Genomic DNA, 26947 nt, shown 5'->3' with positions numbered 1-26947 from the left:
TAAAAGATAGCGTTAATAAAATCGACATAAAATTATGTATACAAAAAAATAAAAGTTCTCTGTGTGCTTCGGTCAAAATTAACCCTCTACTGCATACTGTTGCCTTTAGGCAACAAATAACTTTTCACCTGTATAAATGGAGAAATATTGTAGACAGAGGTAGTTTTACGGCACACTGTACAATCAATTAAACACATATCCCAGTGATGCTTTTTTTTTTTTTTTTACATAACATAAGTCAAAACAGCCCTACAACCAAAGGTACTCCTTCCACCCCGTCAACATCCACGCGAACCAACCACCGTTTATTTTACGTGGGCCCTCCTCATCACATTACCACAGGCTTCAGGAGTACCTCTGGCTCAACCTCAAAGACATTACCGACCTACGGTTCTGCAAGTTGTACTTGGGCTTGCAGTACATACCCATGGCCAGTATAGCTAGTAATGTTCAACTATGGCAATCCACATCACATATGAGTGTTAAGCTATTAGCCCCAGTTAAGAATTGCTGGTACATCCATTACACTGAACGTATGTTGAACATTAGAGCATGAAATTTTCTTCACCAAACGAAAACGAAAAATAATTCATGCAGTAGAGGGTTAACTAGTAAATAATGCCACAACATATTCAGAAACATGCTTTTGCTAACGAGACCTATTGAGTACAGTGTACTGTGTCTTCTAGTGTTAGCTAGAGCAATTGTGCTACTTTGAATGATCTGCCTCCGTCTTACCCTTGGCTTTGACAATATGAAAGTGAGTGAGGTATGAGCGATGCTAGTAATACCATTTCTTATGCAGCCAGTCGCTGCTATGAATGGTGTGAAAATGTTGCTCATAGGGTCGGTTGCTGCATGCATTACAGTGGGCTTAGCAGACTGATATGTAATAGCAACTTCTGGCTCAATGAAGAAAGCAATGGGAAACTACCTCACTCCTCATATCCCTAGTAAAACTCTTCAGTGATATCTAGGCCGTCTATGGCAGCTAATGGTGGAGCTGTTGAGGATCCAGGCAGCCTTCGGGCTGAGGACTGAACATAGATGCACGTTCAGAATAAGAAGGAAACGCATTTTCAATTTCCATCATGTATGTATCCACGGGCATTACGAGAAAACAGCGGAACTGAATTTAATTGAAATTAGTATTTAAGATCAAAGGAAAAGGCACTACAATCTAGGAAATAAACAATGTTATTCACGACGAATGAAGTGGTAGTTTAGGGGAAGTCTAGAAACGAACTTTGAAATAACTTCAATAATACTGGTCCTATCGATAAATGCTACATAACAAACGTTTTAGAAACTACAATTTCCAATCTTGTCTCCTGTATCTCCTCAATCTTGGTGGGCAGCAGTGCCATCCTCACGATAGAGGTATTCTCTCCAGTGTTCGTCCATTCTTGATGTCCATCATAAATACTTTTCTTAGTCTTTCTCTTCTCCTTTTGGCCTCCATCCTTCCCTCCATCAGATTAGCGGACCAGGTTGAATTTCTTGAATTTATTCTCCCTATATATAGCAGGTGACCTAATCTATGAATCTATTCCATTTACTTTCTAATCCTTTTAGCAGCCGGCAATTTTCGTTCAAACTTTTCAATACAAATGGTGTCTAACAATCACCAATAATTTTTTTAACGCATAGTCCGCGTTCGATTTCTGGCTCTGTCACGAAATTTGAAGAGTGGTACGAGGGCTGGAACGGGGTCAATTCAGCCTCGGGAGGTCAACTGAGTAGAGGGGTGTTCGATTCCCACCTCAGCCATCCTCGAAGTGGTTTTCCGTGGTTTCCCACTTCTCCTCCAGGTAAATGCCGGGATGGTATCTAACATTTCCCCCTGTGGGTGGGGGCGGTAGAATAACACCCACGGTATCCCCTGCCTGTCGTAAGAGGCGACTAAAAGGGGCTCCAGGGGCTCTGAACTTTGGAGCGTGGGTTGGCGACCACGGGGCCCTTATCTGAGTCTTGGCATTCCTTCCACTTACTTGTGCCAGGCTTCTCACTTTTATCTATCCTATCCGACCTCCCTTGGTCAACTCTTGTTCTTTTCAGACCCTGACGGTATTACGTATGGAGGCCTAGGGAGTCTTTCATTTTCTGCTCTGATTAGTGTTATATAGAGGATGGTTGCCTAGTTGTACTTCCTCTTAAAACAATAATCGCCACCACTACCACCACCACTGGTACCTAACTTAGGGCCACGGCTGTTTCCTTCCCTCTTCCTTGTTTATCTTTTGCAATCTTCCCGTCCGACACAAGGCCCCTGTTCATCATAGCAAGTGGGGCCGCCTGGGCGAGGTACTGGTCCTTCTCGCCCGGTGTATCCCCAACTCACTGTTTCACGCTCCAGGACACTGCCCTTGAGGCATTAGAGGTGGGACCCGTCGCTGAGACCGAGGGAAAACTCAACCCTGGGGGATAAACGGATTAAGAAAGATAAGTATAATTTTTTTAACATAATTGGCAGCGAAAAATAGAAAATTTGATATGAATGGTAACGATTTAGAAAAAATGTATTTTCTGAATGAACATTTTAGAGATTCTAGAATAGATTAGTATAACTTACAAATGACGGGGGCAATGCACCTTGCAGTGTCACGAATTAGATCTGTTGTGCTTCCCTGATTTATTTTACTTTTTTTGTAATATCTGGACCTATCTGTTTTCAGTTTTGACTGTTACCATATATTTTCTTTTTCAGGTAGTTTATAACTTTATTACTCAAAATTAGTTTGTCAGGCTGAAGAACCTAACAGTTAAAAAAATATCCCCCAATTTAGTCTCCCTATATAACTCCATAAGAAGTGATAAATGCTGTGAGACTACAAAGGGGGACGTTAGCGACTTCAGTTAAATTAATTAAGTGACTCCTGAGAGTGTCGACCTCACTTCGTCAATTCTTCTTCTTTTTCAACCCTGACGGTATGAAGTTTGCGAGGCCTAGGGAGTCTCTCATTTCCACGCCCTCCGTGTCCTTTGGCCGATACCTTCATTTTCGAAGTGTTGGACCCCTTCTAAGTTTTCCCTCTGGTTAGTGTTAAAAGAAATTGGTTGCCCATTTGTACTTCCTCTTAAAACAATAATCACCACTATCACCGAACAGTGTTATTTCTGAGCATAGCTAAGGCTTCATATTTACAAAGTATGTGTTTATCCGTTTCATCTGTTCTGTAACATTTAATACAAGGGGGAATTTTTGCGACTTCTGTGTCATATATATGTCCTTTAGTCTGCAATTACCAGTGAGCAGATCACTTGTCCACTTTTGATTTCTTTTGCTGAGATTCTAGAGTATGTTCTTGATGAAATTCTTGGAATCATGTATAAATACTCAATGATTGTAGTACTAAGTGATCCACATAAAACAGGTGGTTCTAAAATAGCCTGTCCTTGTTCACATTGCACAAATTCTGTCAGATTTTTCTTTCAAACGGCATTGGAATTCCGGGAGTTAAGTTCTGTGAAGTATTCGACTAATGTCGCCATAGTCCATAGCCCCTACCCCCTCCCCCAATTCGAGCGTACTTAGTGTTATCATGTGTTGTCAAGATGCCGTTGGCTGAGCGTGTGTTTTTAGTGAAATCTACTGGATATCAATCTCAATCACTGCTACACAAAGGACATTCCGAAGAGAATATGGTGGACGCATTTCTCCGAAGAGAGACACAATTCAGCCCTTAGGAAGATGGAAACAATAGGACCTCTGGTGAGCGATATTGGAGAGCATTAACACATCTCTTGTCTGATACAAACATAATCTTCCCGTTGATCAACTGGGTGACATATAACTGCCTCTAGGTTATTTTCAACTTTCCTCACCTCAAATGAGCCTCTCATCCTAATGGAAAGTTTATTTAATGACGGAATAATTTTCCAGATATCATGGCCTCCCGATCTCCCGAACTTACACCACCACATTTTATCTTGAGAGGGGTTTTTACATTAAATATCAAGTTTATCGTATTGGGGCAAGATTGCTTGACGATTTGATGAGCAATATTGCCACAGAAATCAACAGTATTGACCCAAATGTATTATAGCGAACCGCCAGAGACATGCAACGACGGGTGCGGATGGGTCTATATACAGATTTGCAGCATCTACTGTGAGGTTAAGCAATTCTCCCACAGATAGTGGATCTTTGTATGTTTGTAGCTATCACTAAACAGGAATTATATAACATTAAAACCACCCGTTTTATGTGAATCACCTTGTATTTGTAATGCACACCTAATTTCATTGCAAATTTGACACAAGTTTTACAAATAATTACTGGGTTTTTAAAAAATTCTGAATATTACTCCATGAATGGGATGGATATATGGTAAACATGCAAACTTGTAAGTAACATTTGCAATTGGTAAGCAATAAAAATGTTACTTTTACTAAATTTATGCCAGCGAAAGCTGTAACTCTCCCCTAAAGTCACTTACATTTTCCACTTCCTTGAACACTCTGAGAAGGTTAAGGCCTGCCAACTTCTGAAGATCTTCCTGTGTCCAAGTTGGCTCCCCTTCTCTAGCTTCGGCCAGTCGATTGAATAAGTCCGGATATTTGGACACATCCTCAAGTCCTGTAGGCATCCTGAAAGAGCAATGATACCAGATTATAACACCCAGTATAGACGCTGTATCCAATCATCGGGATATCCCCACCCAACATCCAAAGGTACATTGCTACAAATACGGAGAGGACGAAACGGGAGATCAGGTTCTCGTCATCCCCTCCATGAACACCAGCCCACTGAAGTCCAGGAAGAAATGTATATAAAAACACGGTAAGCGAACCGCATCGCCAAGTGGAGATGCGAGCTGGCTTAACTCGACATACCAGTCAAAAACACTCAAATCCTGGCGGTGATCTGCCCTATTCAGTTATGGGGGATATGAGACTGGAGGTACCACGGTGCAAGGCCATTACACAAAAATTAAGCTTCCTTACTCCACATGCAAATATCATGTACGAGTTTAGTGCTGTCCGGTATTGGAGGCACCTGCTTAACTGCCCCCAACTCGATCATCCACGCACAGTGGGAGGCCTATTTCAAGCGACTGGCAAGGACATATCAGCTGCTAATTTTTGGAAATTCTTAATTTGACCGGACATAGAAAGAGGAAGAAGAATATTGTTAGCCGTCTTAATGGTGAGTAAAGCAATGGGGAACTACCTCATTCCTCAGTTCCCTATTACACCACTTCATCGACGGCTAGGCCACCTATGACAGCTGATGAGGGAGTGTTGAAGACCTAGCGAGACTTCAGGCTGAGTTCTCAGCAAATGCACAGTGTAGTGCCTTCCATATCTATAAATATTTTTTTGGTGGGGAGGGGGGGGGGGGTGAATTTCGTCAACCGGTCACTGTACGTCCCCGAAGATGTTTGTACAAAACCTTTGATATTAGTTTCCCAGTGGTTGAGGGGCTGCCTAGCCGAGGCGGTAAAGGCGTGCTCGGAACGCCCGGAAGGACGTGGATTCAAACCCCCGTCAGGATGTCGTAAAATTTAAGAAACGAGATTCATTTCCTACACCTAAAATGAGTACCAGGTTAATTCCTGGGGGCAAAGGCGGCCGGGCGTAGAGCTATCCACTCTACCCCATAACGTGCCGAGGTTAACAATGGTGGAAGCCTTTACCTTCCACTCCTCCAAGGGCCTTCATGGCCTGTACGGAGGTGACTTTGCTTTTGCTTTGCCTCCCAGTTGTTGGCTGTTTTTTGGGATTACAGTAACATCTGTTTCGTAGGAAGAGCCACACAATTTTACACAGAGTACAGTGTGGATTTGACCTATAAATCTATGTCTTCGAACAACTCACATGGATTTTTCCACGTCTTCCTTCGATACAGAAAGCAAATGGTCCCGGAGAAAAATGTAAGATTCTTTCGTCCTTGCTGACTTAATGCTATCGGAGTCGCAAGAATTATACGAAAATGATCGGATGGAAGAACTGAAAACGAGGAGCCTTTCACAATTAACTGGAAACTATGCCAGACTTCGGTAAGGGACCAGTGGTCACCGATCACTGCTCCTAAGTTGAGAGTTCCTAAGGAGGTACCCCTTCAAGTTGCTCCTTAGAACAGTTAGGGGATACCGTGGATGTATTCTATGTCTCCTACCCACAGGAGTATAGTCGTGTCGTTTATAACGTTAACTTTTTTACTTCTCTTGATTTCCTCGTTAATGAACCCCCCCCCCGGACAAGATTGAGGCGCTGGCCTTCTGACCCCAACTTGGCAGGTTCGATCCTGGCTCAGTCCGGTGGTATTTGAAGGTACTCAAATACGACAGCCTCGTGTCGGTAGATTTACTGGCACGTAGAAGAACTCGGGACTAAATCCCGGCACCTTGGCGCCTCCGAAAACCGTAAAAGTATTTAGTGGGGCGTACCGGTAAAGCAAATAACATTATTAGATTTATGACTGTCTGTTATGACCAATATCATGCTTGCTTTGTCTGTGACATTCCACGCGCAGTACTTCAATAGCGTGCCGGTCCTGAATCAGGCTTGCTTGTCAGTTCTCCAGTGTTGCACAGCTGCACGCGGTTCTGCCCAGTCTCGCTGCTCGCTCTCAGAGGCCAAGTGGTTAAGACGGAAAGTTGACAACGCTGTGTCTCGAGTTGGGGAAATCCTGGCACCCTGCGGTCAAGGAATGTAAATATAGCCAGCTAGGCTTCAAAAGCTTGCCGGTCGCAAGAACTACAGCATAAAATGCGAGCCGTTGCAAGTGCCATTCTACACGTGTTCCTTCGGGAAAAGAGCTGTTGTAACATTAATCGTGCGTATTTTATGCGTGTACTTGTGAACCAAAATGTGGATGCGTGTCACTCATACCAAACGAGCCCATGATTAACGCTTAAACTTCTACGCTATAGGCCTACTGTTTGAACCCCAACATGAATACCGAGCGAATTGGCTATCAAGATTGGGTTACTTATCTGTCAGTTTGCATTCGGGGAACAGTACGTTCGAACACGACTAACAGAAGCCCTGAAGATGACTTCCCGTGGCTGCCCCATTTTCACACCAAGAAAACACTGGGGCTATATCTTTAAGGCCACGGTGTCTTCCTTCCCTACCACTGTCCTACGACGGCGCGAGACAAAACAAGTAGTCAGAGTTAGGAAATACATACGTTCGGTACCTATTCATTTTCACAGCTGGTTAAGTCAACCATGAACCCTCAGGAAGATGGGACCAGTCCTATCAAAATATCTGAAGGTGAACCTCGGCCCTCACAACTGCAAACCTAAGACTGTTTAACACTTCCAACTAGAGAAGTTTATAATAATTCTAATCGCAGACTTGAACCACTGCAACTCGATAGAAATATTTCTTCTACTGGCACATGATTAATGGGCTCTGTATTGCACAACGTGATGGAGAAGAAAATGAATAAGTATTGTGGCCGTCCGGTTGTGGGACAAGGATAGGCCACTAATGAAAATTCAATATTGGTTTTTAATGATTCCCGGGGCGATGCTGCCAACAACATCGATATGGTACTACATCATCTACTCCCATTGTGCATGTTAGAACACATTTAGTGGGAAATTGGTTTTTGAACAAAACAACATTCCGAATTGATAGAGGGCCTCAGAGGACAAACAAACAAAAACAAAACAGGAAGACGTATGTCCTATAAATAGAAATATATGGGGACAATATACCCGCTAGAAATCTGTATTAGGGCAATCATAGCTGATATTAATAGTCATTGTGCCTGGCTCAGTCCGGTAGTATTTGAATCTGCAAAAATACGACAGCCTCGTGTCGGTAGATTTACTGGCACGTAAAAGAACTCCTGTGGGACTAAATTCCGCTACCTTGAAGTCTCCGAAAACCGTAAAAGTAGTTATTGGAACGTAAAGCCAATAATATTATTATTTATTGTTGTTTAGGTCGTCGGTCCATAGACGTGTTTGATGAAACTCTCCAAGGCAACCTATCTTGACATATCTTGACGTTTAGACAGGGTGGAGAAAATAAATGCTTCGTTAGAGCGTTGGATAGATGTATCAAATTTTGAACTTTATTTTTTCAAAACACATTAACAAAATACATACGGTAGGCATGTTCATCACACCTTCCCATTTCAGGTATGAAAAATTATGTCGAGCATATGACCTTCCACCGAGCTCGATAGCTGCAGTCGCTTAATTGCGGCCAGTATCCAGTATTCGGGAGATAGTAGGTTCGAACCCCACTATCGGCAGCCCTGAAAATGGTTTTCCGTGGTTTCCCATTTTCACACCAGGCAAATGCTGGGGCTGTACCTTAATTAAGGCCCCGGCCGCTTCCTTCCCACTCCTAGCCATTTCCTATCTCATCGTCGCCATAAGACCTATCTTTGTCGGTGCGACGTAAAGCAGCTTGCAAATATATATATATATATATATATATATATATATATATATATATATATATATATGACCTTCCTACTGCACTGGTATGCAAGAACTCTGTCCGTGAAATTCGATATGACTGCTTGACAAGATTCCACCAGAATTTCGAGAACAGCTCATCAAATTTCCTCGTTTAACTCGCGGATGTATTGGGGGGGGGGGGGAGGAGAGTATGAAGACACACAAAATGTTTAAGATAACTCCTAAGAAAAATTCGCGAGGAATTGTCTCATTACATTGGAGCAACGTTGAATCCATTTCATTGAATTTAATCATAAGTCTACGAACTCTTGATTCATTCGGTGCTTCATTACGCCCTAGAATCGCTCGAAAACGTCTGACAGTTGCTGCATAACTTTCTCCATTCGGATAAAATTAGCACACGTTGCGCAATAGTAAACTGCTCCATGGCTAGACACACGGTGAAGAAATGCGAGAAATTCGGACTGAAGCAACAGTGGGAAATATACCGCGGGATTCAAAAACCGGTGCACTTTATGAAGAACCCTATACAAGTATTGTGAGCACAAGAACCATAGGTCGGCGAATGTAGAGTGGATCTCGATCCACAAGTGGCCACGGGTGGTCCGTGCTCCAACAGCTCTGCACTCCTACTACGCCTCTGTATTCGGGAGACGGAGAGGGACTGGTTCCCACCGTCGGCTGTCCTGAGAATGGTTTCCCGTGGTTTTCCATCCTTCTGCACTAAGGCGAATGCTGGGACAGTTCCTAAAATAGGCCACAGCTGTCAACCGCCTCACCTTCTCCGATAAAAATGTCCTGGCCTGAGAGACGGAGTCCCTTCTAGGAGGCCCGCCTCCCCCTTCAAGCGAGGAATGAAAACATTTAGTAGTAGTAGGAATAGCATTAGTAACCATAGGTCTGCGGTGATTACATTCAGTGCTACGCGCGCTTAAAGATCTCAGTTTGTCTTCTAATCTCCAAGATGTTCGAGCGTAAACGTGACACACTACTAGCGTATGGTTCACATTTTAGCTGCACAAATTGAAAAGGGACAAACATACAGTACTGTGTAGAGATGAGAAGAATGCAAGAATGAGGAATGTGGCCTGCAAGCACGAACTTCTTGTTCTACCCAGACAGATTGGCTCTTATCTGCTCTTATCTGCTACACGAGAACATTGACTCACACTTTGCAGTTTGCTGGATTAAAACTGACAAGAGCGAAGAGCTGCCAGTAGAAGATAATATAAAGTCGCCTGGGTAGTAGCGGAGTTGCTATGGTAACCATTGCGTCACTGGTTCTGCTGGTGAAAACCCCTTCGCCCCGTGCCTCACCTGGCATGTGCATTCTTCTGATCTCCCAACTATACCTCAGACCAGATGTTCGAAATGTCTCACTCCAAGTTGTTGGCAGAATTCACATAGCTGCAACAGTGATTCGCGTATTCCTTGGACAAATCCCGGCGATTCTCGGACATGGATGTGCAGAAGTGGCGATGAACAGACGGAAGGACACAAAGAAGGCAGAAGGAAAGTCATGCGCACAGCACCTCAGCGAAAACATAGTGCTTACTCGCGCGTCTGGGTTATTGCTTCTTTTGTAACGCAGTCTAATTTACACTTGTAAAATCAAATTTTGTGTCCGCCTCTGTGGTGTAGTGATTAGTGTTAGTGGTTAGTAGTTAGGCCGGGTTGATTCTCGGTTCTGCCACGAAATTTGAAAAGTGGTACAAAGGCTGGAACGGGATCCACTCAGACTTGTGAGGTCAACTAAGTAGAGGGGTGTTCGATTCCCACCTCAGCCATCTTTGAAGTGGTTTTCCGTGGTTTCCCCCACTTCTCTTCCAGGCAAATGCTGGGATAGTACCTAACTTAAGGTCACGGTCGCTTCCTTCCATCTTCCCTGTCCATCCCTTCCAATCTTCCTAGCGGGGCCGTGTGGCTATGACGATTGAGGCGCTGGCCTTCTGAATCCAACTTGTCAAGTTCGATCCTGGCAGCGTCCGATAGTATTTGAAGCTGCTCAAATACGTCCGCCTCTTGTCGGTAGATTTACTGGTACGTAAAAGAACTACCGGCACCTCGGCATCTCCGAAAACCGTCAAAAATAGTTAGTGGGACGTAAAAACAATAAAATTATTTACAGTATTATTATGCAATCTCCCCTCCCCCCCACAAAGCCCCTGTTCAACATAGCAGATGAGTACACCTGGGTGAGGCACTTATCCTCCTCCCCAGTTGTATCATCGGACCAAAAGTCTCACGCTCCAGGACACTGCCTTTGAGGCGGTAGAAGTGGGATTCCTCGCTGAGTCCGAGGGAAAAACCAACCCTGGACGGTAAACGGGTTAAGAAAGAAAGAAAGAAAGAAAAAAGAAAAATTAATTTTGTTCAAAACTTTTGAGTCTTTTACAGTAAGTAACTTTATACGGTTGTGTGGTATTTTAGATTTGTAAATCGATTTTGTGAGAAATGTTAATTTAAAATGTTATCATAACGTTGCAAGGACTATTTTTGACACAAGACTTTAATTTGCTCAGTGGTTCACCCAAGTTTTTTCTCAAAGGTATTGTTTTCTTCTGTATGCAGCCAGTGGTTTTTCAGTTTTATTCTGTCGTTGTATTTGCTTGTGGATTGATGGATTCATGGCTCCTTGGAGCCCAAAGCCAATTAATTTTGTTTAAAATCAGCATCTGGGAGGGAGGAAATTGAAACTAATCAGCGCAGACCTATGGTTCCTATGTTCAGAAACATGCATTTGTTCCATCTAACACTCCTTTAATATAGGAAACAGAGCCTTTTTGCACTCTATAGTTTCGAAACCGTACTTGGGCCGGTAAGTGCAACAAAGTGCACAGTTCTTTTAGATAAATTTAGAAAAATTTTAGATAAATAACATATAATAAACTATGAGAATATAGTCTTGATTTATTCCTATAAATTGAAATAATTTTCTTTATCATCGTTATCCGGTTGATTAGATTAGCATTTTGCCTTTTCCTACAACTACGAGCGCTAATGCGAGTCAATGCAGAGTTTCACGTAGGCCTTTATAACTACATTTTCAAAAAAACAAAATACGCCTGAGAATACTGAAACAAGGAACACATTACGGAGGGAATTACCTAAATACGTAAATTTGGCTAGGATTTGATTCAAAAAGAAAAAAAAAACAAGTAAATAAACGAGCGATTTTATGCTGTTTTTCCGGAACTGAATTTAGGCCGGAAGCGATTTTTCGAATTTCTTTGCGGTTAATAGAGCTATCCAAGACTCACAATTCGAAACTTTTCCGTGCCTTTAGCCCTTCAACTTTCGGTACAACAGAGGAAATTGCTTAATTTTACGGTTTTCTTAGTATGGGGACCCGTACATTGTCTGCTAACATGGGCGCCCATATGACAGTTTGTAGCGGGAAGGGGTTGACCTGGGGGTATGTAGTATTTTTAACATTTTGGATAATGAATGGCGACTTGTATTCCGCGGTAGAATAACACCCACGTTTATCCCTGCCTGTTAGTGGGCGGGGCGATACTACCACTGCTACGTAATACCGACTTTTACATCATTTTCTTGAAAGAAAGACACCTGAATACATTAGATTTGTTCCTTTCCCTGAGAGCTAGGGGGGTGGGGGGCGGACCCCCTTGCCCCCGGGCATGGGCGTCCTTCTCTGCTAAGATATGTTTTCAACATTAAAAACAAGAAACCCGAAATATTTCTACATAAGACGTGCAATGTATCCAGACCTTGTATGACGTCATCGTCTTTTTTTTTTTTTTTTTTTTTTGCTATTTGTTTTACGTCGCACCGACACAGATAGGTCTTTGGCGACGATGGGACAGGAAAGGCCTAGGAAGTGGAAGGAAGCGGCCGTGGCCTTCATTAAGGTACAGCCCCAGAACGAATAGTCGCTTTCACTTATGTCTCAGGCTCATTTATGTCTGTGATAATCTGGAGGCAGTTGAGATATAGATAGTATTGAGTAATGGTGTTCTCCCGATACCTGTGATGTGAAGGATATTACGCAGGTGCTGCAGTAAATACGGTCTGGGTCAGTGAGGAAAGCAATGGCAAACTAACTAAATCCTCATCTTGCCTCATACGCCTTACTAAAACGTTGCACTTGGTTATTCAGATTTCATTATCGTAATAGCCTTTCTTGTACCGAGGGGAGTGGCCGTGCGTGTTGACGCGCTATGACTATAGAGCCAAGCTGTGCATTTGTCAGGCTAGTGGGTTCGAATCCTATCGCAATCTGTCCTGAGAATCGTTTTCTGTGGTTTTCCATTTTCACTTTCAGGCAAATGGCGGGACAGTTCCTATTCATAGGCCACAGCCGTTTCCCTCCACCACATAATTTCATTCACCACCATTAGAGCCCTGCGCGGTTATACAAAATAATATACGAATCCGCGAACTGTTATCCGCGGATATTGTAAATGTTTAACTACAGTATATTACACCCAAGGTATTGAAACTGATAGATCTGTTAACATAATACAATACGCCTGATACCTGGCACTAGAACCCCTACAGTGACAGGTTTATGAGAGATTTTCTCTTGTGAGCCAACGGCCGTAGCCGTGTTGAAACACCGGATCCCGTGAGATCTCCAAAGTTAAGCAACATTGGGCGTGGTCAGGAGTTGGATGGGTTGCCACGCGCTGTTGGTGGGGGGTAAGGGAATGGAGGAGCGGAAAGGAACTGGCCACCCTACCGCACGTAAACTCCGGCTCAAGAGTACCTCTGCGGAGGTTCGGACCTGCCTTCGGGCAGAACAACCCTTACCTTACCTTCTCTTGTGACAACTACCGACGTATACTTTTTGAGGTTAAATCAATATTCCACCTTTACAATACCAAAATGCCTCTGTAGCGTAAAGGTTAATGTAATTAGCTGCCGTCCTCGGGGGCCCGGGTTCGATTCCAGGTACTGCCAGAAATTTAAGAATGGCAGGAGGGCTGGTATGTGGTTGAAATGGTACATGCAGCTCACCTCCAATGGGGGTGTGCCTGAAAAGAGCTGCACCGCCTCGGGATGAGGGCACGAGTTCTTTTGTCCGACTCGTTGGCTGAACGGTCAGCGTACTGGTCTTCGGTTCAGAGGGTCCCGGGTTCGACTCCCGGCCGGGTCGGGGATTTTAACCTTTATTGGTTAATTCCAATGGCCCGGGGTCTGGGTGTTTGTGCTGTCCCCAACATCCCTGCAACTCACACACCACACATATCACTATCCTCCACCACAATAACACGCAGTAACCTACACATGGCAGATGCCGCTCACCCTCATCGGAGGGTCTGCCTTACAAGGGCTGCACTCGGCTAGAAATAGCCACACGAAATTATTATTATTATTATTATTATTATTATTATTAATAACAACATTTTTATTGTCTAATTATTTAAACAATATTTTTTTAAATATGACGGGACATGTTTCGTCTAACGTGTAGACATCCTCAGCCGTAAAATATTCAAGAAAAAGCACAAAATGACAAGGAAAAAACAACATATTAAAATAATTCGGACCGCCGAATACGTCAATTAAAATAGTGAGAATGTTCTAGATCAGGGCCTCTCAAACGCCCAAAATCTCACGCGTGCAGAGCGAGGCGCAAGAGCTCCGTGCACTGTGCATCGGTGCCGCTCGGTGCCGCTCGGTATGGCTCGGATCAACGCTTCGTCTCTGGGCTACTCGGCTATGCTCAGCTCTACTCGGCTATACTCGGCTCAACTCAGCCCGGATTTGGAGCGCTACGGCGCAAGTGGGGGAGAGGGAGACAGGGGGAGCGAGCGAGACAGGCGTGAGGAAAGAGAGAGTTAGCGCTATTGCTCCAAATCGAGGAGTGGGGGTCTGCACTCTGATCAACCAAGCCAAGTCGTGTTTTGCACCGTGCACAGTGCATGCACCACGCGCATGCACCCTGAGAGGCCCTGTTCTAGATTGTTCAGAGCATACCATTCAAACTGTTGATGACAAACTTAAAATTATACACATGAGTTGATACATTAAAACTTGATGTTAAAATGTTTCTTTGTTGGTGCTTGTTGACATGCAGTATTCAGGTGTGTCGGTGGAAGCTGATGTAGAGGTGCACAATCTTTATTTCTAGTAGAATAAAGACGATTAATGAGTAAGTATATGTAACTACCGACGTATTGACCTTTGTTCCTTCCTTCCATTAATTGCGGGCAGAAGTCAGGTAGGCTGAGGTCAGATTTTAGGGTTTATGGTCTCAAGGTTCTTTGTATATCACCATTATCCCATGCCACTGTCAATGGTCGCCTAATCACAAGCAAACGTAAGTGTATACCTGAATGAAAATCAAGAAACGTCATTATTTAGAAATTATTATCAAAATTATCCGCACTGCCATACAGTTCGTACCCACCCAGACATTAACTTCGCGGATATTCGCATCCGTGCAGGGCTCTAACCATAATGCATTTCATTTCCATTAGCTCAACTGCGCTTGGCGCCAGGAAGGGTAACCGGCCGTAAAAATCATGCAATATCATTTCATTTTACTTCATCCCCGACCCCGTAACGATATACGGGACTATGAGGTAGATATGCATTCCTTGCCCTTTCTGAGTAACCCGGGCGAGTTGGCCGTGCGGTTAAGGGCGCGCAGCTGTGAGCTTGCATCCGGGAGATAGTGGGTTCGAACCCCACTGTCGGCAGCCCTGAAGATGATTTCACGTGGTTTCCCAATTTCACACCAGACAAATGCTGGGGCCGTACCATAATTAAGGCCATGATCGCTTCCTTCTTACTCCTAGACCTTTCCTATCCCTTCATCGCCGTAAGACGTCTCTGTGTCGATGCGACGTAAAGCCACTTTTTGAGTACACAACTAGCCTTCTACTTTGTATAGTGCTAAATTAACAGTAAATTTCAATCCTAGGTCTACTCTATTTGTCTGGCTATTTACCGCAAATTTCACAAGTGTTCAGAAGAATAATATTCTTTTTTTTTTCTAGCCCTTTTTTTCTACACAATTTCTTGGGATCGACATTTTATACGGATTTCGCCCTGTTTTATGGACGGATTCCCATTCCGAGGGTTCTAATCACTACAGTGTGTTTCTATGTACCGCTGTTTTTTGATACTGTGGTGTGTTGTGTGCAAGTGACTAGATGAATGTTTTGGGGTGAACACAAACATCCAGTCGCGAGCCAGATTTATTAACCAAACCTACCGGTAATTTTACCCGGGGTCCTGCCAATCGAAGGCCATACGCTGACCATTCAGACAAGAAGCTAAACCTTCAAATAAATAAATAAATAAATAATAATAATAATAATAATAATAATAATAATAATAATAATAATAATAATACTAATAATATAATTTATTTACCCTATGGCTTTTAGTGTCGGGGGTGTCCAAGGAAATGTTCGGCTCGCATGATACAAGACTTTCTATTGACGCCCATAAGCGACCTGCACGCCTGAGTTTGAAATTATGATAATGACGTAGAGGGAGGTGAAACCCGGTGTCGGCACGTAGCCAACTCCTGTCGAATAACACCAAGACTTAAAGTCTCCATCCGACGGATGAATCACCATCAAGAACATCATATGCTCTCACTTCGCGTGAACACTGCGAAGAGGTTTAGAGTAGAATCTAGGCTTTTGGCGTGTAATCTAATGATTATGAATTCTATACCACGACTTGCCGGCTATCATTCTGATGGTATTTTTTTCCACCAAAGGGATTCGAACCGGCTAACCAGAGTGTCAGACCATATATACCTGACACCTTAAAGATCACATCCGCCAAGCTGAAATAATAATAATAATAATAATAATAATAATAATAATAATAATAATTTTTTTGCTAGGGGCTTTACGTCGCACCGACACAGATAGGTCTTATGGCGACGATGGGATAGGAAAGGCCTGGGAGTTGGAAGGAAGCGGCCGTGGCCTTAATTAAGGTACAGCCCCAGCATTTGCCTGGTGTGAAAATGGGAAACCACGGAAAACCATTTTCAGGGCTGCCGATAGTGGGATTCGAACCTACTATCTCCCGGATGCAAGCTCACAGCCGCGCGCCTCTACGCGCACGGCCAACTCGCCCGGTAATAATAATAATAATAATAACACTCTAAACTTTTAAATGCCATCTTTTGGTCCATGTCCGGCTCCATGGCTAAATGGTTAGCGTGCTGGTCTTTGGTGACAGGGGTCCCGGGTTCGATTTCCACCGAGGTCGGGAATTTTAACCATAATTAGTTAATTCAGCTGCCACGGGGGCTGTGTGTATGTGTCGTCTTCATTATCATTTCATCTTCATCATGATACGCCGGTCGCATACGAGCGACAAACCAAAAGACCTGCATGTGGCGAGCCAAACTTGTCCTCGGGCACTCCCGGCACTAAAAGTCATACAACATTTCATTTTTTTTTTTTTTTAATTTTCCATGTTCAATCTTGGAAGAAATCGGTAGAGTTTCAGGATGTTCAAAAATTTACAATTTCCTATCGATCGCTTTCGGCACGTTGTGACAACACGACACTTAAAAATCCATAAGGAATTTAAAAGGAACTAAAACGTTTGTTATTCTTCTCCTTATTATTATTATTATTATTATTATTATTATTATTATTATTATTATTATTATTATTTAGAATGGTATGAAAATGGGCCTTTCTAAAGCTAAATAGATGTCAGTAAGTAAGAAATCCAAGAGAACTGAATATCAGGTTGGGAATACAAAGCTGGAACAGGCAGATAATTTCAAGTATTTAGGACGTGTGCTCTCCTAGAATGGAAGTATACTGAGATTGAATCAAGTTGCAGTAAAGCTAATGCAGTGAGCTCGCAGTCGCGAATCAACAGTATTCTGTAAGAAGGAAGTAAGCTCCCGGACGAAACTATCTTTACATCGGTCTGTTTTCAGACTTTGCTTTACGGGAGTTAAAGTTGGGTGGACTCAGGATATCTTATTCATAAATGAGATGTAATAGACAGGAAAGTAGCGAGAATGATTGCTGGTACAAACATGTGGTGAAAATGGCAGAAAGGTACTTGGAATGAGAAGATAAAAATTAAGTTAGGAATGAACTCGATGGATGAAACTGTATGCATAAACCGGCTTCGGTGCTGAGGTCATGCGAGGCATATAGAGGAGGATGGGTTACCTCTGTTATGGAGGGTAAGAGTAGATGTGGTGGTGGTGGTGGTGGTGGTGATGATTATTGTTTTAAGAGAAAAGTACAATTAGGCAACCATCCTCTATATGACACTAGTCAGAGAGAAAAATAGAAGGCATCCGACACTTCGAAAAATGAAGCTATGGGCCGAAGAAAGCAAAGGACCACGAAGGGCTTGAAAATGAAAGACTCCCTATGATTCCAAACGAAATGCCGGCGTCGGAAAAGAACAAGGGTAGACCAAGGGAGGTCGGATAGGATAGATGAAAATGAGGAGCCTGGCACAAGTACGTGCAGGCAAGGCCAACAATCGGCTAACCCTCGCTCCCAAGTTAAAAGCACCTGGAGCCTCTTTCATTCGCTTTCTAAAACGTGGAGTTTAAGGGAGGTGGAGGGAGACCAAGGTGACCATGCTTAGACTCAGTTTCCAACGATTTAAACATAACAGGTATAGAACTAAACGAGGCCATAGAACTACTTACAAACAGAAGATTGTGGCGGCGGTTAGTAAATTCACAGAGGCTTTGCAGACTGAACGTTGGGAGTCTATAATGAAGATGTATGTAGGCTATGTTATTATTATCTAAAATGCCGAAAACATACGAAATGTTAATAAGATAGAAATTCAGACGGATTAAATTTTAACTCGTATCAAACAAGTTTTAATTTTAAATCACGCCTAACTTTTAAAATGGGCCCCTATTTATTATAATCACTGATAATCATGCAGCCGCCTCCGTGGTGTAGTGGTCAGTGTGATTAGCTGCAACTCCCGGAGGCCCGAGTTCGATTCCCGGCTCTGAAACGAAATTTGAAAAGTGGCACGAGGGGTGGAACGGGGTCCAGTCAGCCTCTGGAGGTCAACTGAGTAGAGGTGGGGTCGACTTCTACCTCAGTCATCCTGGAAGTGGTTTTCCGTGGTTTCCCATTTCTCCTCCAGGCAAATGCCGGGATGGTACCTAACTTAAGGTCCGCTTCCTTCCCTCTTCCTTGTCCATCCCTTCCAATCTTCCCATTCCCGCAAGGCCCCTGTTCAGCATAGCAGTTGAGGCCGCCTGGGGGAGGTACTGGTCATCCTTTGCAGTTGTATCCCCCAACCAGGACACTGTCTAGAGGCAGTAGAGGTGGGATCCCTTGCTGATTCTGAGGGAAAAACCGACCCTGGAGGGTAAACAGATAAAGAAGAAGAAGATAATCATGCAATATTCAACAACTATACACCATGTGGTATCGTAAATATTAGCGCATAATATACTGTATGACAATAACCGTACTTCAACATTAGTGAATATTACATCAACGGAATGTAATTGTTATTTGGCTCTCGTAACGCGTTAACGCCAGCATGTAATTGGCACCGATACGAAGTCAAGTGGCTAGTTATTGAACTAGACAGTCGCTATCTGCTGCGTGCTGCCCTCTAGCGATCTGTCCGCATGTTAACGTTATGTAGCCATTTGCTAGTAATAATAATTATTAGTCTAATTGGCTCTGTCTCCATTTGACACCATCCAATAGGAAGCTTCCGCTAACACGAGCCATACACATTGTGGAAGCGCTCTTCAGACAATGCAAACTAACGTAAGAACTTTACTTTCATTAAGGAATGGCCAATGCTCTCAATTAGATTTTGCAATTAAACATAAATCTGATATATAAATTACGGCTCGGTAGATGCAGAGTGGGTCTCGGCCCATAAGTGGCCACGGCTCTCCACTCTGACCGGCCAACCGAGCAGAGGAGGGCTGGCCACGGCTCTACTATGGTTATACGCCACTGCATTCGGGAGACGGAACAGGGCTGGACCTCACGACTGGCCCCAACCATCGGCTGTCCTGAGAATGGTTTTCCGTGGTTTTCCATTCTCATGCACTAAGGCGAATGCTGGAACAGTTCCTAGTATAGACCACGGCCGCCAACCCCCTCACCTACTCCGAGCATCTCCTTCACCGTAAGAAATCTCCCGGCCTGAGAGACGGCGTCACCGTCTAGGAGGCCCGCCTCCCCCTTCAGGGAAGGAACGAAAACATTTTAGTAGCAGTAGTAAATTACGTAAAAAGCTAGAAACAAATGTAAAAACTGAAACCGAGCAAGGGGCTGTGCGGTCGGGTTCACGTAGCAGCCAACTTGCATTCGGGAGATAGTGGGTTCGAAGCCCACTTTTGGCAGCCCTAGAAATGGTTTTCCTCGGTTTCAAATTTTCACAGCAACCAAATGCTGGGGCTGTACCTTAATTAAGGCCACGGCCGCTTGCTTCCCACACCTAGCGCTCTCCTATACAACCGTCACCATAAGACCTATGTGCATCGGTGCGACGTAAAACAGATCGAAAGAAATGAAAGAAAACTTTCTTGCGATGGTTATTATTATGTATTGCAGAGACAAATGTGCTATGAATTCTTATGTTTTTACAAACTGCCATGTTAACACCAAAGTTAGCCTATACAAGTATCGCGAGGAATAAGACCTCCGGAGTAAACACAACTTTCACTCCCATACAGCAACTCGGTCTGAAAATAGACCAAGGCTTTTCAGTCTTTCAAAAACACTAACCTATATAACACTATAACATACCTGTAAAAATACACACTATCAAACAAAGTATGACATATTTCGTTCTACAAGAACATCCTCAGGTTCAATCAAATCACTTTAAATGATGCGTAATATGTACAATAATGTTTACGTTGCGTAGGCTTGTCAATTGAGAGTTGGTGATATTGTGAACAAGTAATAACAAATAATGATTGTAGTAAGATTCAATCGTCACTTATCTAAGGGTCTAAAGAGTAGTCTCTTGCCTTCAATAGCAATTTGATAGAACCTGAGGATGTTCTTGCAGAATGAAACGTGTCATTCTTTGTTTAATAGGGTGTATTTTTTGCAGGCATGTTATATGCGTTATAATTAGTGTTTTCTACAGAGTGAGGAGCTTTTAAGTTACGTGAACTATGTCGACGCTGGAAACTATTTTACAAACCAATATAAAGTTTCGTCCCAGAACTCACTTCTTTCTTACAGAATACTGCTGCTAACTGCATTAGCTTTGCTGTACTTTAATACGAATTCACTTATTATGCTACCATCCTGGGAGAAAACAGTTCCTAAATACTTTGAATGATCCACCTGTTCCAGTTTTGTATTCCCAACCGGACATTCAAACCTCTCAGGATTCTTCCTTACTCACATCACTTCAGTCTTGAAATGCTAATATTGGTTATCATATTCGCTGCAGTTCTTTTCTATCTCCAAGATATTAGATTGCACTTTCAGCACAGACTGCAATTAAGACGAAGTCGTCGGCATGAGCCAAACTGCTTACTACATTTTCATGTTATACCTTTCAATAAATTATCCATGTATTATTATGAACGTCCGCCTCTGTGGTGTAGGGGTTAGTGTGATTAGCTTTCACCCCTCCGGAGGTCCGGGTTCGATTCCCGGCTCTGCCACGAAATTTGAAAAGCGGTACAAGGCTGCAACGGGGTCCACTAATCCTCGGGAAGTCAACTGATTAGAGGGGTGTTCGATTCCTTCCTCAGCCATCCTTGAAGGGGTTTTCCGTGGTTTCCTACTTCTCCCCCATGCAAATTTAGGCTGGTACCCAACTTAAGGCCACGGCCGCTCTTCCCCGTCTATCCCTTCCAATCTTCCTATCCCCTACAAGGCCACTGTTCAGTATAGAACGTGAGGCCTCCTGGGCACGCTACTTGTCCTCCTTCCCAGTTGTATACCCCAACCCAAAGTCTCATGCTCCAAGACACTATCATTGAAGCGGTATAGCCCGAGGGAAAACATAAACCCTGGGGGATAAACGGATTAAGAAGAATATTATTATGAACAAAATGTGAAACATTACATTGCTGTCTACTCCTATAGTCTACCTATTTTGAATCAAGAACTCATTCTACCGTCAGTGGTTGCGATTAGGTGAGGGAATAAGTGGACTGCCCATCCCCACTTTATGGAGAAGAATAATTTTTTATTTCATTTTAGCCACCCAGAGGTAGTAATATTATAAACAAAAATCATAGAAAACCCGTTGTCATATCTCCTAATTCTTTCCTTTACATGCCGGGCTGAGAGGCTTAGACGGTTGAGGCGCTGGCCTTTTAACCCCAACTTGGCAGGTTCGATCCTGGCTCAGTCTAGTGGTATTTGAAGGTGAAATGAAATGGCGTATGGCTTTTAGTGCCGGGGGTGTCCGAGGACAAGTTCGGCTCGCCAGATGCAGGTCTTTTTGACTAGACGCTCTTAGGCGACCTGGGCGTCGTGATGAGGATGAAATGATGATGAAGACGACATATACACCCAGCCCCCGTGCTAGCGAAATTAATCAATGATGGTTAAAAATTCCCGACCCTGCCAGGAATCGAACCCGAGACCCTTGTGACCAAAGGCCAGCACGCTAACCATTTAGCCATGGAGTCGGGCGGTATCTGAAGGTGCTCAAACACGTCAGCCTCGTGTTTGCATGTTTACTGGCAAGTGTAAGATCTCCTGCGGGACAAAATTCCGGCACCTCAGCGTCTCCGAAAACCTTCATACTTAGTGGGACGTAAAAACGAATAACGTTATTAGTGGCGATTAGGAATTAGACGTGAAGCGGAGGGGTGGGCACAAAAATTTAAAAACAACAAAAATTACCGGGGATGTGGGGGAGGGGGTAGACAACATTTTTTTATAATAACACGTTCACCAAAGAAACCGTTACACATATATTACAATTAAATAGAAGTACGGAGTGATTGTGCGATTAATTTTTCTTTAAATATTAAAACATTTCTTAGCCGAAATACGCACAAAATGTCATTCCACGCGACTAACCGATTTGTACAGCGACACAGCAAGGTGCGGTGGCTTGTAAAAGCGCGAAAAATTAATTTTGTATTCGGACAAGTCCATGTGCTGAGAGGCGCTAGTTGCTACCGCAGTGTTCATCCCTAGTGACTACGTTAGGGTGACAAGGCTTAATTTTGCTCCCAATAGTTCAGCAAGAGTTAACCCTTCCACTACCTCCCTTCCCCTACTTTCCCCTCCAAGGTAGAGTCTTCGCGCAGGTTTGTACCATCAGATGGTAATCGCACTTCTAGCACGTGCCGTAGGGAAACAGGAGTAGGCCTATATTTTGGCCAAGGTCATGGACAATGAGGTGTAATTCACCCGCTTGCCGCGCGCATTGGTCAGTCTGGTGGTCTCACTCAATGTGTCTCTGTAGTTCTGTCTAGTGTCTTTTACTTTCTTAGTGTGTAGTAAAATACTAAGTGACTTTCTTTTATTGTATCTCGTACAATCACTCCGTACTTCTATTTAATTGTAATATATGTGTAACGGTTTCTTTGGTGAACGTGTTATTATAAAAACTGTTGTCTACCCCCTCCCCCACAACCCCGGTAATTTTTGTTGTCTTTAAATTCCCCCCCCCCCGCTTCACTTCTAATTCCTGATCACCACCACTGTCTACCATAAAAAACAAAACATAAGAAATAAATATCTAGTATAACAAAAAAAATGAAATTCGACAAGTAAAAATATATCAATTTGAACAAAGTGAAGTAGAATTCAACGCACAAGAAAGAACTATACACTACACATTTAGAAATAATTAGACCACAATCACCCATAAACCGAATGACGAGATCAATAGTAATCTCGTCATAGTGATGATCTGTCTTTGGTGTGTCTCAGTAAAGGTCTTACTTAACAAGTTCGACGCAAAATTCCACATAAATACATTGTTCATGGAAGTTAGCCATTTCAAACTTCAGTTTCAACTTCGTTAAACACGCACAACAGCGAATTACTCTCAAGACAACAATGAACAATGACTTACAAAGAAAGTGAATGCAACTCCTAAGAGTGGGCTCTTGTCAAAGTCAGAGCCACGCAGGGCTGCCATCCCTGCTTGCGCACAATTAAGCAAGTTCCCCCAACTTTCTGATAAGGGGATAAACTACGTACATACAAGCATGGCATTGTTTCACATTGAGGCTATTGGTATCAAAAGGAGCAATCTCCACTTTTCGTTGGAAATGAGTTACTGATACCGTTGTATTGTATTAATAGCTGTCTAGAGAACTATGTTGTTCGTCTTTTTCAAAAAGAACAAAATCCCATCGTTTCAGAGCACGAAAGTACAGTGTGACTTTCAAACAGAACAATCTCCGCCATCTGTTGGTATCAAAAGGGACAATCTCCAGAACTGCCAATCAGGTCTTTCTGGTCATGCCATGTGAGTGCCGCCATATTGGTTCAACTGAGTCATAAATTAAGATTGACTTGCTTATGCATGCCTATTTTTCGGTTTTAGAGTTATACTGGAGGTATTTTTCGGCGTTTTGAAAATATATGAACGTGCACGAACGTATTATATTACCAAAACAAACTGTAGCTTTCTTCAGTGCGTTCTGTGATGGACATGCTACCTCAAAACGTGACACGTGTGTCACCCAGAAAAGCGAGGAAATAGACTCACGATAATAGGAAATGGAAATCAATTATTGCAAAAAAGTGGCAATAACATTCAGTCAGTAAATATTTTTTTACCAGGTAGAAATTCAATTGGGAAATGGACTTATATACTCTTGTATGGTCAATATCCATATGAACTGATCATAACCTCAAGACACTTTATTATAACAGCTATCCTTAGTTTACAGACTTCTCTTCCTTCTTTTTACTGACTATCTGAAGGATAATGTTAATTTTTAAATTTTATTGTACCCTATATTGAATGTATTGGTAATAAGATTGTTTGCAAATCTAAACTGATGTGTTTCTTGCTGGTGGTCTTCCGTTTTTCAGTCTAGGTAATATTATTCATCACTTTTGTAACTCTTAAATAAATGTAGTATACATTATAGTGACATTCTTGACCTTTAAATCTAGTGTAAATAAAAATAGTGTAGGTATCACAATTCTGTAAGTTATTAGCAAAAAGAGCAATCTCCTTACATGTTGGTATCAAAAAGATCAATATCCAAGAAAATCTGAAAGTTAGTATTGTGCCCGTTCACACCTCCGCGACAGCTTTCAAAATGGCGCCGAGTGAAGGTATGGCCCATTTGATCTACAGGAAGCAAAGAATAGACACCAGTTGCGGTGACATAGAAGGTCATACACGTCATGGAACGGTCGAGTATTGAGAGTGAAACGGACAGTGGACTGTCTACTGTATTGTTTTACGAAAAAAAGTAGAAAACTACGGATTGTTAAGAAAACTCCATCTTAATTTTTTTCAACGGAGAGTGAAGACGGAACTGCCGACCGCGCTATAATTTTAAAGGAAGAAGAAGCGATCTGAGGCTATACTAAAGGAAAAAGCGTCGGAAAAGACAAGAAAACAAGTTAATTCACCGGAAAATAAGCAGAGTTGATTAGAGGTATTAAAAAGAAGAAATCAGCTAGTACCACGAAATACGCGTGGGCGGATACAGAGCGCACTTGAATATATACCCTGCAAAGGAAGACCAAGCCAGCATCTAAAAGAAAAGGATCTCATACAAGAAGAGATACATCTCGATTTATTGAAACAGAATAAAAATAAGTTTTCAAGATCCACAAGAAGCAGCCGACAGAGATAGATTCACTGAAATTAACACCAACGAGACCGAAGATATTCGGCGGAGACCAACAAAAGAAATAATAAATCAAGGATTACAAACTTCAAAAAGGATCATATAATGGCTGTTCACTGCGCTGTAATCCATATTTTAGTTGCTGACAAGAATACCATGAAGATGATGTGCTAAATATACATGATGGACCAAGCTGGGGACCAGTACATCTTGCCATACGACCGAGCCATGATGAGGAAGGCGACGGGAAACCATTCGACCAACCCATGATGAGGAAGGCGACGGGAAACCATTCGACCAACCCATGATGAGGAAGGGAATGAGAAACCAGACAGCAATTCCGTGATGAGGAAGCAGATGATGTACCAGATGTCCAACCCATGACCTGACCGCAGACCCAACTACATCCATTTGGGAAGCAGAACAGCTGGACCAGGACCAACCATGAGCGAGCTAAGTCATTTACAATACTTAATCGCATAATTTTTGGTTTGCCTACACATGTGCCTTAGGCATGTGCCGATAGGTTGAATATAATACCGATATATAAGAAATGCAAGTGAGTGTTACCAGTGAAGTGTGAGATACTTAAGTCCGTAGTTACATGATCTAGCAATATAGCATAAGATTCTAATGTGTTGGATATATACGTCATCGTATATCGGTCAAAATACACGTATGTAGCGAGAGGTTTGAAAACGAATTTTGGAAACAGCTGATAGTAATGACATACTGGCAGATTACAGAGATTTCGTATTGGTAATGCTACAAGTCGACGTCACGTTTGGTTGCGCGCGGTGTAAAATAAACATATGGAATCACGCATTATTTTGCTTCGCAATAAGGGCATTGAACTCAATCATAGGTTATGATATATAGCAACTTTAAAATGTTGTTTTAAGAAACATAGTGTGGTAGTTTTGACATGGTCATGTATATGGGAACGCGACGAGTTAATATTGAGGCTACGATGTTAAGATATTATATGAATGTTGAAATAAGGATACAATTGTGCTAACTTGAGGAAAAGTATGAGTTATATAGTAATATGAGGAGTTTTATACGCACTACGTTGCGTTGAGTGCCTGCAATTTAAGATATGCCACGCTAGATTCTTTAGATTCGTATACGTGAGATTGCCCACACCGCAGGATTGACCTAAGCCAAGGTATGAATAGAATTTAATATTGTAGAATTATGCTTATGACGGGATCGTATGTCAACTTTAGATGTGCTGTAATGAATATCGGAATACTACGATACGTTTTATAGCTGTGTTTTGACCAAATGCATTCACGACACCGATAAATATGATATGTTTCTGAATACAACGACATAGCACTTGCATTGTAACTGCGCGTATGAATAAAATAGCTTGCATTGAAGTAGAATGTTATGGAATATAACGAAGGAAAGGGACATTGAGCCTAAAAGACATGTGTATGACAGCCAAAGGTTATGTTGAACTTAGTTAGATAGCTGAATAGATTAACATATACTCTGTTTGAACTTGCATTTTCTCAACGAACAACATCTAGGGAAATGTTAGAGTAGGAGCCGAATTTAACAGGCACTAGGAACAAATGCCTTAGTCCGTAAGTAGTTGTCCATGCACAACGTGAAAGAAGTAATAAAGCATGAGTTCGGATTTATTCATATGGATTTATGCATTCAAATTTACGCATCCAGATTTACTTATTCGAGTTTACTTATGTGGATTTACTTATTAGTGACTCGTCATTTACTGAGTATCAGCTACGATTTACTATTTAATATTCTCAACGCTCACTTCTAATATGATTGGCGATTAAGTATAACTGTGATATACAGTTCA

At 42.5% G+C, this 26947-nt stretch overlaps 1 protein-coding gene across 2 annotated transcripts in view; it reads right to left on the bottom strand.

The window, feature by feature from the left end:
• Nucleotides 1–26947, bottom strand: part of LOC136875532 (dipeptidase 1) — a 139001-nt gene that overhangs the window by 284 nt on the left and 111770 nt on the right. For both annotated transcript variants that reach the window (XM_067149077.2, XM_067149078.2), the window contains exon 10: nt 4440–4590. In XM_067149077.2, the coding sequence (XP_067005178.2) occupies nt 4440–4590 (151 nt within the window). The remainder of the gene's footprint in view (nt 1–4439; nt 4591–26947) is intronic.

The sequence above is a fragment of the Anabrus simplex genome, chromosome 6 (assembly GCF_040414725.1).
Source record: "Anabrus simplex isolate iqAnaSimp1 chromosome 6, ASM4041472v1, whole genome shotgun sequence".
NCBI lineage: Eukaryota > Metazoa > Arthropoda > Insecta > Orthoptera > Tettigoniidae > Anabrus > Anabrus simplex.
This window is presented reverse-complemented; position numbering and strand designations above follow the sequence as displayed.